General features: G+C 33.5%; 1 protein-coding gene across 4 annotated transcripts in view; it reads left to right on the top strand.

Moving 5' to 3' along the window:
- The window catches only part of DIAPH3 (diaphanous related formin 3), a gene marked incomplete at both ends in the record, with an annotated part of 500,946 nt that overhangs the window by 337,040 nt on the left and 146,120 nt on the right, over positions 1–17,786 (top strand). For all 4 annotated transcript variants that reach the window (XM_080719970.1, XM_080719969.1, XM_080719968.1 and 1 more), the window contains one exon: positions 6,955–7,090. In XM_080719970.1, coding sequence (XP_080576096.1) covers positions 6,955–7,090 — 136 coding nt within the window. The remainder of the gene's footprint in view (positions 1–6,954; positions 7,091–17,786) is intronic.

The following is a 17,786-nucleotide window of genomic DNA, read 5'->3' as shown; positions in this document are numbered from 1 at the left end:
GACAAGGATGTACACTATCACCACTCTTTTTGATGTAGTATTTGAGACCCTAGCCAGAACAATAAGACAAGAGAAGAAAAAAGATTTTCTTCAAATAGGAAAAGAACTGAAACTATATTTGCAGATGATATGATACTAAGAAGCCCAAATAAGCTCATCCAAAAGGCTTTCAGTATTGATCAATAAATTCAGCAGTGTTTGGATACAAAATCAATCTTAAAAAATCAGAAGCTTCTCTGTATGCCAACCATAAATTCTCTACAAAATCCAGAAAACATTTCTACTCACAATATCCCCCCAAATACTTAGGAATACGACTAAGTTTAAAAAATTGAAAATGAACAAGTTAAGCATTTGACTTCAGAAAATAAGAATAAGAGAAATTAGAGAAAATAGGGAAATTAATCAGTTAATGAAGGAAAAGGAGACAATTTTAAAAGCCAAAATGATATTTTGAAAAGTTAATCAGAAAACATTTCTCAGAAGATTAATCATGAAAAGGAAGATACTGTAAAAAACAAAAATACAGATGATAGTAAAGAGAGCATACTATACAAATTGGAGACCAGAAAGAGAAAAGTTTTGATGAACTAGATAAATTCCTAGAGGAAATAAACACTGAAATATATTTAAAGGAGGTAGAAAACTTGAGTACTTCTATAACTAATTTTTAATTTAATAACTTTTTTAGTTCTCTAAAAAAATTAAATGTCATAGAAAGTTTTACAAGTGACTTTCACCAAGTTTTAATGAAACAATTCCACATGAATAGAGAATTTAAAGTCTTCACAAAGATAAATTTCTTCTGTGCAATTTTAGTTCATCCCAGAATTGTGTAGCTTAATATTGGAATATTCATAAATATATTTTTTTTGCCTACAGAGTAAAGGAAAAATGAGGATTTTCTCAATAGGTTCAAAAAATCATTTGATAAAGTCCAACTACTGATTTTAAAACAAGAAAAACTAATTGAATTTTTTATCCTTCAATAGAAAACTAGGAATGACCGGTACCCTCTTAATCTAATAGGAATGTAACTCTTAGCCAATACAGTAAAATAACACAAGCAGGAAAGTAACAGTATAAAGAATAGTAAGAAATTAAGCTTTTGGTATAGTGCTCTTCTCAATAAGAAAGGAAAGTATAGGAAAGGTATTGAAAATAAGAAAAATGGCACAAATAATATATGTTATATATTATTTACAAAATAGTAATTTTAAGGTATTTACAGTAGCACTAGAAGGATAATAGAGTAAACATTGCAAAAATATCTAAGATATGCATGAAAAATTAAGATTTTTGGACACAAGTCAATTAAAAACTGGGTTATTGGATGTCTTTGAAATGAGCATGCTAATAGATACTGGAAATTATACATATATTAATCTCTGCACTAATCTGCAAAATCAGTTGTTTAAAATTTTAGTAGTATTTTTTATAGAACCTTAGCAAGTATATTCTAAAATAACAGGAAAGCAAATGCCAAGAATATTGAAGACTCTACTGGGGAAAAAAGTTGTAATCTATGATAAGAAAGCATTATAGTTGCAAATATAGACAAATTGGTGAAATGGACTAAACCTGCCTCTAAATACCACTTAAAACTCAGAAGAGATCACTTTGCATGTAAATGGGAAAAGAATAAGCAAAATAATTGATTTGGATCGCCACTTCATACTATTCAAAGGCATTGATTTTATACAAAGAAGTTACTGAAATTTGAAGAGCAACATTAAAACTATGAAGAAGCCAGGTATGGTCATACAAGCTTGTATTTCAGTATTTGAGAGAGTGAGACAGGATGATCTTAGGTTGGCAGCAATCCTCAGCTACTTAGCCTCTCTGCAAGTTAGTAAGACCCTGTTTCAAAATAAATAAAAATTAGGCCTGGGGGTGGAGCTCAGTGGTAGAATGCCCCTGGGTTCAATCTCCAGTACCATTAAAAAAAAAAAAAAAAAAAAACTTTATGAAGAAAACATGGGCAATATCTGTCTTTACTGTATGGAAAGATAGCTTAAGATAAAAACTCAGCCCACAATGAAGGAAAACAGATTTTAAGTAAGTTATAAACAGTTAGAAATAGTTCTGTTTACTGAAGCACAGTATTAAATACAGTGACAGTTATAATCTGGGATTATGTTTATAAAACATAAAACTGATAAAAGTTTTGTTATCAAGAATATTTAGAGACATACTTGTCGCGTCCCTAGGGCTCTGACCAGCAGAGCCTAGGGAAGAGACACACGAACGCCGACTCTGTTGATGAAGCTCCTTCCTCTTTAATGCTCTCTCAACGCCCTCTCAGGTAAAAACAACATCAGTCTTCTATCCCCTCCCTCATCACTCCACCAAACCTCCTCTCTTCCCCGCTAGGGCATGCGCATTTTCAACCTTCTCCTGGGCGGGCAGGTGGTAGCTCAAGGTGCTGCGTCACTAATCATCCATAAGGTGCCTGATAGGGCTCACTGCGCAGGCTCAGGGCACCGCCAGCCTCGTGAGCCTCGTGACTTGGCTGCAAGCCCAGGCGCCATCTTGAGTCCACGCTGGCAACAAGCCTGGGTGCCACCTCGTTCCAGCCGAGTGGGCCCCGACAATACTAATCATTAACAAAAAGATAATCTAATGGAAACATAAGCTATATGAAAATGCAATTCCCAAAATAAGAAATGGAAGTGTTTTATAAATAAGTGAAGAGATGCTTGCACTAATTACTAATGATAGAAGGACTGACTGGAAACATGATGTGATATCATATATAGAGGAAAATGGAAACATGTTAAGGAGACTTGTGAGGACAGCTTTAAGTGTGTAGGCTTCGATTACACACTGATGGTAGGAGTGTACATAAGCATAAACACTTTGAAATAATTTATTGTCCTGTAGTATGAAAATGTGCCCATTGTTTTATTCATCAGTCCCACTCCTGTCTTACAGAACTGTGGCCTCCAATCTCTTTTGAGCATGATCAACTTTATAAAATGTTTTACAGGTTGATATAGCATTTACATATGTGTATTTTTGGAATAGAAACAAAAGGTTCAATAAATAGTACTTACCCTGATCTGCTTGTATTGCACTCAAAAGCTTTCTATTCTCTTTCACTTAAAGAGTGGCTTTCAATAATTTCTAAACTGATTTAGGAATGAAGTAATGAGAACTACCATTTTAGAACTCTTACATACATGAACTAAGACACGTGTCCAAAACTGTATCTGCATGATTCTTCATGGCCCCAAACTGAAAACAACCTAATCCCACTGAGAGACTTACAAAATAATACAGGCAATGAATATGAAATATAATTTATGTATAAAAATAATGAATCAATCTTAGAAACAAGTATGTAGTGAAATTCAAGTCACAATAGTTAACAAAGATAACATTTTATAAAATTAATACTGTTTATAATAGTTATGACTTAGTATCACTCTCTTCTAGATGTTTCTAAGTTTCATACATATATATTCACTTAAATTTACTGGCTTTAGGCCATTTTGGTTTCTCTGGAAAGAAAATGATCTATAGTGATATAACATATTTAAAATAGTTTTGGCAAGTAAATTATATGGGGAAATTAGTTTGAGCCCTTATATTCTTCCAGAATACACATATACCCACATGTCTATATATTTTCATAATATATTTTTGTTACTATGCCCATTTGTTGTTATGTAGGTATTTTACAACTTGTTATAAAAATATTTGAGCCTTAGAAATCTGTTATTGATTGTCTTTTAAATGAACAGTCAAAACATGGCTAAAGTTTTGAACCCTTCTGTGATCACTTATGTGGATCTATACACCTGCACATATTTTATAGAAGGGCATATACTAGTGTTTGTCTGGGAAAGACTATCCAAAGAATAACTTTGACATTACTTAGCTGAAAATCATCAGTGATAGCAAAATGTATTTGCCAGTTGATTAAATAGAAAACCCAGTCAAGGATAATTAAAAAAAAAAAAATCAGTGCCTTGTAGCCAGCTATATTTATGGTTTACACTCACCCTTAATTTCCTTCCTGACTGCTAGTTTAGGATTGAAATGACTAAAAAACAATTATATCTAAAATATTATTTGTTCATTTTCTACTTTCTTTAACTTTTAGCATATAAAACAATTCCAAATTACTGTTTGAACTAGGATATTAGTCGCATACTAAATACTACTTCTATGCTATCTATTGACATTTTTCTAGCTGAAGTTCCTAATAGTTATAACATCAGAATAGGATAAGTTTTAAATTAGGTAGACTTTTAAATGAAAATCAATAGTGCATTTCCCCCCCAAACAAAACAGTGTTGATAACTACTTCAGACCTTATTTTTAAAGGTAAACATTGCTTTTATAGATCCTGGAGAGTAAATTTTGAATTGTTACTACTCGATGGAATTCTAAAAGGGAGTGGCAATTATATCTGGTAATAGATGGCCTATTAAATGTTCAGAGTGAAATGTATTCAGTCATAAAAGTGAAAGATTTACATCAGAGAATTTTATAAGTTAATAAAATCCATAAATAAGCCGCATGATATATTATGTATATATTGCAGATTCTTTTTATTCATTTTTCTTAAGTGAGAAGTACAATTTTGACTACAGAATATTTGCTTATATTTTTCTCCATCACAATCTATTCTTAACTCGTCTCCCTTATACATAAATGCATGGAACACATGAGCTCTTCTGTCAACTAGCATGTTGCTGCTTGATTTGTTTAACACACATACACACAATTTATCTTCAAAATCACTTTTGTGCCACCTTCCCCACCTTCCTAGCATGTATTGATTTTTACAGCAGCCATTGTCTTCCAGCTAGCAGTTAAAATATGTGACCATAATATGAAACAATGTGGTGGACAGACACTAGTTTGTAATCATGCGACTTAATGCCTCTTACTACTTACATTGCAGTAAACAAGTATTTAACCATTCACTGTTAAAATAGGTGATACAGAATTCAGTATCAGTTTTGAAAAGATTGCATATGAAAGCATCTAGTATTGTAGCTGGTGTTTTAGAGCTTAATGATAATAGCAGTATATGTCAAGAACTCTGAAAGTATGCCTATTGGCAGGCAAGGAGGTTAAGCTCCTGTATTTTCAGTGGATGATGGTAGACAATAAAAGACTCTGTGGTCAGAGACAATAATGTACTACTCATAGCAATAACATTAGCCAAAATAAATGATTTTGTAGATCTTGAGCCCAGATTCCCATAGGGCAGTTTAAAGAGAGCCAGATAACCTTTGAAAAGATAGTTTGGAACAAAGATGCATGGTTAGTACTTGTATCTTAGACTGCTTATTTTCAAGGTCACCTGCTGGGAAATGTCTATTTCTCTAATATATTGTTTGTTTTTTGCGGGTCTGGGGATAGAACCCAGGGGCATTTGACCTCTGAGCTATGCCCCCTGCCCAATTTTTTATTCTTTATTTTGAAACAGGGTCTCACTGAGTTGCGAAGAACCTCACTAAATAGCTGAAGCTGTCTGCAAATCGGTGATCCTCCCGCCTCTGCCTCCCAAATGCTGGGATTACAAGTGTGTGTCACCACGCCAGGCTCTATTTCTCTCAAATATTCAAAGAGAACTCAACTACCATGTCTTGGCCTAGAAGACCCTAAGTCATCAGGCCTCTGCTTACCTTCCTGACCTCATTACCAATATACTTTTCTTCTATATCTCAGATTGTCCTGTAGCCTAGAAATTAGCTCTTCCCTTTGCCTTTTAGGTTCCTAGCCCAGATGATCATCTAGATACCTCCTTCACATTTAAAATTTAGCTTGAATCAAATATATGTATATATATATATATATATATATATATATATATATATCCTTGCACTTCTAAAAATATTATATAAATATTTATTTCCTCTACCTCCTGCCCTATCCTGTTACATAGAATGTAACCACCTTCCCCATTCTTAAAATTTAGCCTCTCAGTAAGTATGTGATGATGGCTGGCTGGATGAGTCAATATTCCCTGGACTCTATGCTTTTTGTTCTTCCTTTTTTTCCTTTTACCTTTATTGTTTGACAAAGAATATTAAACTTTATTATGTGATTTCTAATGAAGAACTTGCATTATCTTTGAGATTAAAAAGAAAATATGCTAGCAAAGAGGAAATGAAAGTCATCCAAAGAACCTAGTTAGTAATAGTCTATTTATGCATGTTTTAATATCATTAGTGATTAATATGATAACCTGTTTGGTTTCATTGGCTTTTAATTAAAATACAATCTCTGTAAGATTTTGTAATATGGTACCATGAGACTGGTCTTAGAAAATTTATGTTTACTTAAAATTCTCCCTAATGCCACAAAAAGCATTTCTTGATTTTGTGTAAAACTAGAAATATATTGACTAATCACATATTGATATTTTCTTTTTATTGACAAGTTTATTGTCTTCAATGAACAGACAATCCTACTTTGGAACATTAAATATTTGGTTATCTTTATGACATTTCTCATTTTATGAGAAAAATTAACAAATTCATTATAACATAAGATCACCAATAAGATTTAGGATCTTTTGTATCATTTCTTCAATTATTTTCCTAATACTAAATAAGTTACTTCAAGGAGAAGCATGGAAGATGCAAATACAGTTTCAAGATACTTAAAAAAAATACATAGGCAAGCAGATTTGATTTGTGAATTAAATGCTTTATTTTTAGTTTCTGTCTTCCCTTCTCTTTTAGTGAGTTAATTCCACTTAGATGCAGGTGTTTTAAACATTACAGTGTATTTATAGATATATAATATATTTAACATGGGCTTATGTGCATATCTTTTAAAAGACTGTTGCTAATATAAGAACTAACCATTATCTAAAAAAGGTACTCAGTCCTGGATTTACCTTGAGTATAATTTCAGGTTGATAATTTTCCATTTTCTTGTGGACTCACTGGTTAAAACTGATCATTTTTCAAATTTTATTTGTAACAGCAAGCCATAAAGGAGAATATCAAAAAGAGAGAAGCAGAGGAAAAAGAAAAACGTGCCAGGATAGCTAAAGAATTAGCGGAGAAAGAAAGACTTGAACGCCAGCAAAAGAAGAAACACTTACTGGAAATGAAGACTGGTGAGTATGACAAAATTTGCTATTTAGGTTTCATATGCTTAAGATTTATATAAATTAATTCATTGGTTTTTAACATACTTGGTAAAAAAGAGAATTGTCTTTGCAATTGAGCCATGGCACCTCTTCTTGTGGGCTTTCCTCCCTTTAGTTTTCTAACAAGTGCTGGCTTCACTATAATATTGGTCATAAGAAGTTGCTCTGGCATACCCTAGGTTTTAGTACAACTTTCACTCTTACTTTGATAACCTTTTTGTAATGATGTATCTCAGTTAATTTATAACTATAGGAAAATTACTCTGGTACATTTTATAGGACGTATAACCTGGTTTCTTCAGCAAACTATTCCTTGAGAAGGTAAAAAGAAATGGGAGGTTGGTATGATTAAGAGAGTTAAGAGTGAGCTGGAAAGCCAGGCATGGTGGTACTGGCCTTTAATTCCAGTACTTGGGAGGCTAAGATAGGAGGGTCACAGTTTGAAAACAGCCTCCATAATATCCCCAGAGTTTCAGTAACCTAGTGAGACCCTGTTTCAAAGCTAAATAAATAAAAAATGGAAGGAAGGAAGGAAGGAAAGAGAGAAAGAAGAAAGAAAAAGAAAGAAAGCAAACCAGGGGTATCCTTTAGAGGTAGAACGCCCCTGAGCTCAATTCCCAATATCCTCATCCCTCTAAAAAAAAAAAAAGGTTTATTTCTCAGAGGTGAGCTTTTACTTAGTGTGAAGGAGGCCTTGTGTTCAAACCCCATCATCATAAGACATATACAAACCAATTGCAATATATGTAACTTACATGTACCCAATCTTAACAGATAACTTATAGGAAAAGCAGTCTAAAAAATTGAAGACTTATTTTTCATTAGAAATGATGATGTTGAGCTAGGCCTGATGGCTCACACTTGTAATCCTAGCATTAGGGAGGCTAAGACAAGAGGATCGAGGTTCATGGACAGCCTCAGCTACTTAGTGAGACTGTTTCAAAATAAAGAATAAAAAATAGGGCAGGTGGTGAAGCTCAGTGGTCAAAAGCCCCTGAGTTCAATCCCCACACCCACCAAAAAAAAAAAAATAATGTTGAACCCGGTGTGGTGGCACACACTTTAAATCCCAGTACTTGGAGGCTGAGACAGGAGGATCACAGGTTTGTGGCTAGCCTCAGCTACTTAGTGAGGACCTCCACAAGTTAGTGAGACACTGTTTCAAAATAAAGAAGAAAAAAACTGAGGGCTGGGGGTTTAGCTCAGAGGTAAAATGCCCCTGGATTCCATCCCCAGTACCACATACACACAAAAATAGAATAAACCAGGCATGGTGGTGCACATTTGTAATCCCAGCATTCAGGAGGCTGAAACAGGAGGATCATGGTTCACAGACAGCCTCATTTACTTTGTGAGGTTCTTTGTAATTCAGTGAAACCCTATTTGAAAATAAAGAATAAAAAATAGGGCCAGGAGTATACCTCGGAGGTAGAATTCCCTGGGTTCCACCGCAAGTACCACTAAATAACTATGGCTGAATACATAGCTCTGAGGTAGACTGCCCCTGGTTTCAATCCCCAGTACTGAAATAAATAAATAAATAAATAAATAAATAAATAATAAATAAATAAATAAATAAAATTGATGATACTATTGTCAATATGTCCCAAAGTATTATTTAGAAACTCATACTGAAATTTCAGATTATAAAAGATGCCTGGGTGTGGTGTCCCATGCTTGTAATCCCAGCATTCGGGAGGCTGAGACCAGAGGATATCGCTTTGTACACAGCCTCAGCTACTTAGCAAGGCCCTTCACAACCCAGTGAGACTGTTTCAAAACTAAAAAGAATTTTTTTTTTTAAATAGGGCTGGGTGTATAGCTCAGAGGTAAAATGCCCCTGGCTTTCATCACCAGTATTGGAAAAAAAAAAAAAAAGACATGATATCTGGGATTTAAGTCAAAATCAGCTGTAGTGATATGAATGTAGATGGTCATATAGTTGAATCGATGTATAGCAAGTCATCGGGAGAAAGGTGTATTCACTCTACTCTCTTCTCTACTTTTGTATATTTTCAATTTTTTAATATGTTTTTGGAAAAAGCTAATTAAAATTATTTTAAAACAGGATTCTCTCAGGTTTTACTATATTGCTGAAGCTGGATTCAAACTTGAAATCTTCCTGTCTCAGCCTCCCAAATACTGGGATTACAGGCATGTGCCATCACATCAGCTTCACAAATATCTTTAAGTATTAACAAAAATGAAAATTGGGAACGTTTACACTTGATTTTTAAAAATATCCATATAGAATAATTTTAAAATAACCTTCTACAGCCTAATTTATAGAATGTTCTGTTATTTGAACATTTTTTTTCCATGTTATATTGGAAGAAAATTATCTGCGTGAGTTACTAGTTGTTAAATCTGTTCCATTGTTAGGGGGTTTTGCCCAAGGGCCTATTAATACGCAGTGCCTCCTAGAATTTCTCTGTTAAATCAACTTGGAAAGATGAAACTTGATAGGATAAAAAAAAATTGAATAAGACTTCCAATGGAATCTTAATAATGTTGAAACATAAATTTGTTACTTCTCTTGAAAGTTTCATTTTTAAGAGTTTATTTTATTCTTCCAATTTAAATGTAATTTTACATTGTAGAAAGCACCTAAAATATAGTAGATCCAAAGAATGCTAGGCTTAATCTTTCTATTCCATGAATCATTGTTAACATTTTGCACATTAATTTCCTTACAGTCCTAGTGAATAAGCAAGTTAATGTCTTGCATTATTTTGCTGAACTTTCTGAAAGTTCACGATATTCTTAATCAGTATTCTTAATATCTATGTAATTGAATCCACTGACTATGTCACATTCAATTTGTTACATCATTCAATAATCAAGTCAATGAAAAAAAGTCACTTTTCAATGCGATCAAGATATTTATTCATAAATAATTAGAAGATATAATTGTTAGGCTATAGAATAGAAAGGATAAATACAGACCTGGGGAGTAGGTCAGTGATAGAGCACTTGCAAGACTCTGAGTTGGATCCCTAGCAACACACACAAGAATAGATATTAAGAATTTTTTTGGCTTTTAAAATATTTTTTTATTGGTGCATTGTAGTCATATATCTTAATGAGATACAAGATGGTGGAGACATACATGCATACACCACCCAATTAGCCCTTACCTAGTTCCTACTTTATGCCCTCTTTTTCCCTCCTTCTCATGCTTGGCTTAGTGATTGACTTTGATATGTTTGTTAAACTACATCATGTGCATTAGAGAATTTTCCTCTTACCCCTCCCATCCCTCAGGTCGCCTTATTTACTCATCTATACTATCTCCTTCTTCAACTAGAGTTCCTCCTATGACCCATTTCTCCCTAGCTTTTGCATATTAGGGAGAGCATCTGATTTCTTATTTTTTTGTGACTGACTAATTTCACTTAGCATAATGTCCTCCAGTTCCATCCATTTCCCTGAAAATGATGTGATTGTGTTTTTCTTTATGGCTGAGTAAAATTTCATTGTGTACATTAAGACTTTTGATGCATATTGCCAAATTAATTTTCAAAAATTTTCTGTTTTCCCCGACTTTCAACACATCATTTTTGAGATATTTTGCAAATTTAATAGATTAGTTTTTATTATCTTAAATTGTATTTCCTTGAGTGCAACTGAAATTGGAGTTCTTGTGAGTAGTCATAGCGTGTTTGTTTCCCTTGTAAATTGTATTCTTAACCTTTTCATATTTACATGGTAGTTCCTTACACAATACTATTTACTTTTAAATACCTTCCTAATTTAGCTTATTACTTTGTGAAATATATTATTTCATTTTTTCCTATAATATTTTTGCAATATTTTTATCACCTTCAAGTGTAGAAAGTAGTTTACAAATTTCTTATCTACTTCATTTCTAGCTTTAGTTATTCATAATATGACTGTGCTTCACTTATGCCATTCTTCCTTAATCATTCATATATATGATATATAGTTTATAGCATATAAGTATAAGGTCTATGTCTGAATTTGAACAAAACTGCTCTAATATTTAACCAACAATTGAGGTTAATAAATGGTTTGTTTTTCTTTAGGATAATTTTATTTTGAGAACATTATTTCTTAATCCAAAGTTTTCAAATACGTGTGAATATAATTTTTAAACAATTTTTTGGGGGGTTCTGGGGTTCCTGGAAGCCCTTCTACCTCCAGGCTACATTCCCAGACCTATTTTATATTTTTGAAACAGGGTCTCCTATGACAGCGCGGCTGGCTTCGAGCCTACGCGATCCTCGTGTCTCCGCCTCCCAAGTGTGGGGATTACAAGCGTGCGCCACCATGCCAGGCTAATTTTTAAACATTTTAAAAAAATATCCTGCTTTATATTTCACCATACAGCTTGTCATATATGACCTGTTGCATTATTTTGTAAAAGTTGTATTTGCTATCTCTTCCCAAATATGACCTTCAAATTATCATAGATGGGATACACACACACATATGGAAGGGTAAATAACTAAATATACATAAGTGTTTTGTTACCTCTCTGAGACAGGAACTTTTGTTCTTGTGTGCCGAACACACATCTTTAAATGATAGTAGATGAGAAAAATCTTCCCACAACTCTCATATTTATATAAATACTACTTGGGAATATCTCTGACAGTCTCAACAGATGTGCAAACAACATGTGTACTTGATTTTATAAAGGCTTTTACAATTCCCCTGTCCTGTATAGATATTTAAAACTTATTTTCCATAATTGCGCATAAACCACAGAGAGCTTCCTTTCATAGGTTTTTATGACTTTGGTATTTTACCTTGTAAATAAGAATTGAGTTTTTCACAAACGTAGAAATTCTTGTATTACTACTTGTGGTAGTATAGGAATTAAGTCTCTTCTTTCTTACCCGTTATAAATCATAAGTTGGCTTTAGTAAGAGAATAGGCAACTCTTCATATCTTCTGTTATTTATATTATGCCATCATATCAGAAGTTGATTTAATATAATGAAAATAAAGATGAATAATGGCCTAAGTTTTCTCCAAAAAAAATGAAGCATTATAAAAAACATTTTGAGCTCCAAAACTAAAAATGCACAGAATCTGTTAAAAAAATGTTTTTTCTATGTTTTTAAGTGATCCTCAAGTTTTCTTAGTACATATACAGTTTTGGCTATTTCCAGGGAATGATTTGGTATTTATTACATTAAAAAACTGGCATGTAAATTGGCATGTGAATTTTGAATAAATTGTGTAAAGATGATGGTTAAATTTAAATTATTTTAATTTAGAAAATATGTAAGGCATTAAACATCATGGAAAAACTGGGATGCATGGATGCTAGTCTTTAAAGTACAAAACTACCCTTATGTGTAATCATTTCTAGAAAGACAAATGGGAATAATGATTTTATGTGATTATGTACAATTTTTTTCTAAACTCCATTTCTGTTTCTTAATCATGGAAACAAATAGGGCATTTGATAATAGAATTCAAATATTATGCTTTAAGACTTCCAGAGTATGTAAGCTGATTCACATAATTTTTAAATAGCACATCAGAATGGCCTCGAAATGGACTCTGTGTTATGTAATTATGTTTTGTGGGGGAAGTAAATAAGAGCTTATTTAATGGAGCAATAAAAACTATATGAGCAGCTCCTATATTTTAGTCTTTAGGTTACAATTTGTGCATTATTTATTAGACTTAAATGTCTCATTTGGTGCAACTTCAGTCTATTAAATAAAGAGATAATTAGCTTTTAGAAATTTGTTGTTTACCCACATGGCCAAAACTGCTCCTTTGTTTTCCATTCTGCAATTTAGAATAACTAAGCAATTAGGCATCCATTTTAGAGGAAATGCATATTACATAAATACTACTTGGGAATGTCTCTGCCAATCTCAACAGATAGGCAATTAATGTGTGTACTTGCTTTTTGAAAGGCTTTGACAATTACCCTGTCCTACAGATATTTAAAACTTCTTTTCCATAATTGCACATTTTCTACTTTTGTGCAGTATTACTTTCAGTTTTGTATGGTTATTGGCAATTGATACATATAAATAAGGAAATAGTTTTAATAATTTCTCTGTATAGAAAGTTAGATCAAATTAAATTGCATTGGCTAGGATGTGTTTCTCTTTTCTCCATACTTTATAGAACAGTAGTAATAATTACATGTTGTTTGCCAAGCTCTGCATATGTTTTTCATGTAATGCTTATCACTTCATGAAACTATCAGAGAATTTAGTGCACATAATCATGGGCTTAGCAAGCAGTGAAGCAGTAAATCGAGTCTTATAACTAAAGATCATCATTTTAACTATTGTGCTACCATTCCTTTACCCCTGATGATTTAACCATAGTACATGGTAGATAAGTCAGAACAATTATTAGTAGTTGGTAACTAACATTAAACTATACGTATATGTTCTCTGGAATCCTTTGGTGAGAGAGACAACCTTCTCTTTGGTACCATAACCAGTGTTTTTGTTGTTGTTGTTATATTGTGCTTTTATTGGTGCATTATAGTCTCACATGATAATGTAAATCATGTTGACAGTGACATACAGCACTTGGTGGGCCCCCCACCTACCCATTTTCACCCTTACCAATACAAAGTACTAAGATCGATGTTGGTATATTCACATATGTATACATAGTCAATGATAGTATTTCCATTACTGAACCTCAGTTTTTCCCTTAAACCACCTTTCTGGCTCCATTGAGGCTTCTCCTCCATTATCTAGAGTCCCTCTGCTATCCTAATTATTCCTTAGCTTACACATATTAGAATATATGACCAGACCTGAAGAACATTGAGATGAGCTGGTTGTAAAGAGTCATAACCATAAGTAGCTCCAAGCTAGGAAGTCTTTTTGTTGGATATGCAAGTTTTAGGTGAATGCCAAAATTATGAATGTTTTCCTCTTCTGGCTCAAATTCCACTTTGATGTCCAAAATTTTATTTATCTCATGCCAAGGACCAGGAGGATAACATCAGCAACACCCAGCCCCTTTATTACAGGAAGATCTCTCCAATGGTCTGAATAATTGTCAACCCAACAGTGTTGCCAGTGTGCAATAGTCTTTGGGTGGTGCAGGGATGGAAATGTCTCCAGCCTTTTCCATGTTTAACTCAGAAGTTGAGAGACCAGATAATTTGCAGTAGAGTAGATTTAAGAAGAGATAGAAACACTCAAAATGCTTTTCTCAAACACATGTGTTTCTCCACCCTGCATGCACCCTCTCTACCTCCTCCAACTCTGCAATGCAGTGAGTTTCCCTTTTGATATTGAGACATTGGAATTCTACTACGTGAGTGGTATCAAGGGTACTCTTTTATTTGAAAGTCACAATTTCAATTGGAAAATCCTTAGTTTAACCTGTGTGCATGTGCAAATACATAAATATACATATGCACGTTTTTCTGTGTACCTAGACAAGGCCCATACACCAACCTATTTTTTCTTCCAACAAAACTCAGAAAAGAGAAATGAGAAGATGATGCCCGCCGGACGTGGTGGCGCACGCTTGTAATCCCAGCATTTGGGAGGCTGAGTCTGAAGGATTGCGGTTCGCGGACAGCCTCAGCTACTTAATGAGGCCTTCTGCAACTCAGTGAGACCCTGTTTCAAAATAAAGAATAAAAAAAAAAACATGGCCATGGGGTGTAGCTCGGAGGTCAAATGCCTCTGGGTTCCATCCCCAGACTCGCCAAAAAAAAAAAGAAGATGATGCTCTTAGGATTATTTAGCTGAAAATCTCTTGAAACAATGATTCTCTCCTCCTATCTTTAACAAAGAATGATGTAGATAAATTGGGGCAGAAGGGCAGTTACCTCTGTCATACATTGGTAAGCATCTTTGTGATACATACTAATTGGTTTTCTGCTCATTTCAATTTTTTTTCATTGCCTTCTGGGTGTTATAACTATATGCTGAATAGAAAATAGACTCCGATTTGTTGAATAAAAGATTAAATAATAGTTATAAACATTCTTTGGGGCAAAATATTATGTAGCATGGATTAGTTCTAGGAATTTCATCAAAAATATCTTTATTATCCCTTATAACTTTTCTGTTACCAAGCAGATATTCATGCTGCTTGTATACTAAGGCAAAAATACCAGTGAATCATTTCGATTTTACCCCAATATGGAGAACTCTCTAACTTTGATAACATCAACTCTGTTTATCTTCTTGAAGACTCAACCATGGTGACCTCTTTGTATACAACACTGAATGTTCCTTAGCTAGCTCCTGCCCCTGGTCAGTGCCCATTTACATGGTGTGCAGTTGCTGAAGCAATGTATTATTGTCCTGACTAGCTCTTCCACACTGGATTACCAGTCCCGAGTGGAATTATTAGGTTTGGTGGAAAATTATATTATTTCTAATTTCAGAGAGAAAATGAATATGGTCTTGTTTTTAGACTTAACTATAAACCTTCTTACATCTGAAGAAATTTGTTCTATTTATATTATATAATTCATAACTTTAAACATCATATAAATTTCTATTTTAGCACTTACCTTAAGATAAAGAGGCCTCCAAAGACTTTCAGTTGTTTTAAAAGTATAGAAAGATAGACATTTGAACCTGGATAGCACCGTCATAGTATACGACTTTCAAAAAAAATATATGAAATATGCAATATAGCATCACCAAAGCCTCACACTTACTGATACCAATCAAAAACTGTAACAACTAATCAGAAAGTACAGTAACAATCACACACACACACACACACACACACACACACACACGATTGCTTTTGCCCTCATTCCAGCTAATTCCAATAATATGTCTATAGCCCTTTTGCAATTTAGAAGTACAAAATGCTCTGAAAACTGAAAACTTTTAAGTGACTTTAATGTCAAACCTAATCTGAACTGATAAGAGGTCCCATAGAATTTGAATCTTCATGGAAGAAGTTTAATTAAATGGATACTGCCCAGGTTGCATGGGGTATGTTATGGTTATACAGTATATGTATACCTCATTCTACTTTTCTATACTGCCCTCTACCATCTGAAAAATGCTATATTGTAAAACATTTTTGACCATAGAGGTTGCAGGCTATGAATGTGTACTTATTAATGATTTCTGTTTCTCATGCACCTGTTGTATCATCCATTATATCTCAAGCACAATCATTTCTCATTGTTTAGATTTCTGGTGGTTTCCTTTTTTTTTTTTTTTTTTTTGGTGTTAAATATCCTTCCCCAAATTCTTAATTGTCTGAAGACTATAAAATATGATTCAGTTCAGTTTTCACATTCTCCAAATTGTCTTCACAGAATATTTATACTAGATATTAAATAATTCACTTTTATTAACCCTTATTTTTGCCATATAATGTACATATGAAATATTTGCTTATATTCATTTTATTTTTTTGTTTTTGTGGGAGGTTTTTTTTTTTTTTTTTTTTTTTTTTTTTTTTTTTTTTATGTGGGTCTGAGGATGGAACCAAGGGGCATTCGACCTCTGAGCTACACCCCCTGCCCTATTTTTTATTTTTTATTTTGAAACCAGGTCTCACTGAGTTGCAAAAGGCCTCACTAAGTAGCTGAGGCTGTCCGCAAACCACAATCCTCAAGTCTCAGCCTCCCAAATGCTGGGATTATAAGTGTACACCACCACACCCAGTTTTTCATTTGTTTTAATTTTAGGCTTCTAATGGAATCACTTCATTCAAGACTTGGTCTTATACACATTCTTTGTTTCCTGAGACTAGCACTGTGTTGCAAATAGTTGATATCACAGAATAATGAAACTCATTAAGATTGGTCAAATGATTGATAAATACTTAACTGGTCAAAAGGCACTTTTTTCTATTTTGTGTTCTTAATATTTTGTAATTTCTATTAGCTGTAGCTCAGATGTAGCTTAAACTACAGGCAGATGCATCAAACTACAGGCAGATGTAGCTCGAACTACAGTAAGCACCAAACTAGCCTGTACCTCTGTTTTTAAGTAGTTTGATTGGAAAACAGCCACATCTATTACTTAATGTCTGTGGCTACCTTTGTTACAAATGCATATGGGTAGTTATGAACAAACCACATATTTGCTATCTTGCACATTTTAGAAAAAAATTACTGGCTCCTAATATCTAGAATATACAAAGAACTCAAGAAACTCAGCTTTAAGGAAAAAAAACAATCAAAAAATGGGCAAGTGAGCTACATAGTTAATTCATAGAGTTTGACTTTTTAAGACATAGAATGAAAAAAAAAAACTATTCTAAGACATAGAATATTCTAAGACATTGAACTCTTCTATTTTTTCTTGGCTTTCTGTGTCCCCAAAAGCATGCGTTTGCAAAATGGCCCCTTTGTGTTGAACAATAGGGAATTTAGTAATTGAATAAAAATATTAATAATTCAAAATAATTGTAAGTGCAAATTCCGACTTGGTATTTCTGACTGCAGAGGATTGTCTGACTTTTGGATTCTATTGAAAATGGAAAGTTGTGCCACTGAACTTTTGAAATGCTCACAAGCACCTGAGCTGCTGATTGTTTCAGTGTCAAATCTCACACAACCATTGTGCTTTCTTTCTTTTATTCCAGCTTGTAGCCTCAGCATTTCTTTACCATTGTTTGTATATCTTTTGAGATGAAAATATCAAATGTGTCAAAAGGTTATAGGTGGAGTAGGGTTTTTTATTTCTTTATTAATAGGCTTTCTCTTTTCTCT

This window comes from Muscardinus avellanarius (assembly GCF_963383645.1).
Source record: "Muscardinus avellanarius genome assembly, chromosome: 2".
Classification (NCBI taxonomy): Eukaryota; Metazoa; Chordata; class Mammalia; order Rodentia; family Gliridae; genus Muscardinus; species Muscardinus avellanarius.
Note: the sequence above shows the minus strand (reverse complement) of the source record. Positions and strands in the feature narration are given on the sequence as shown.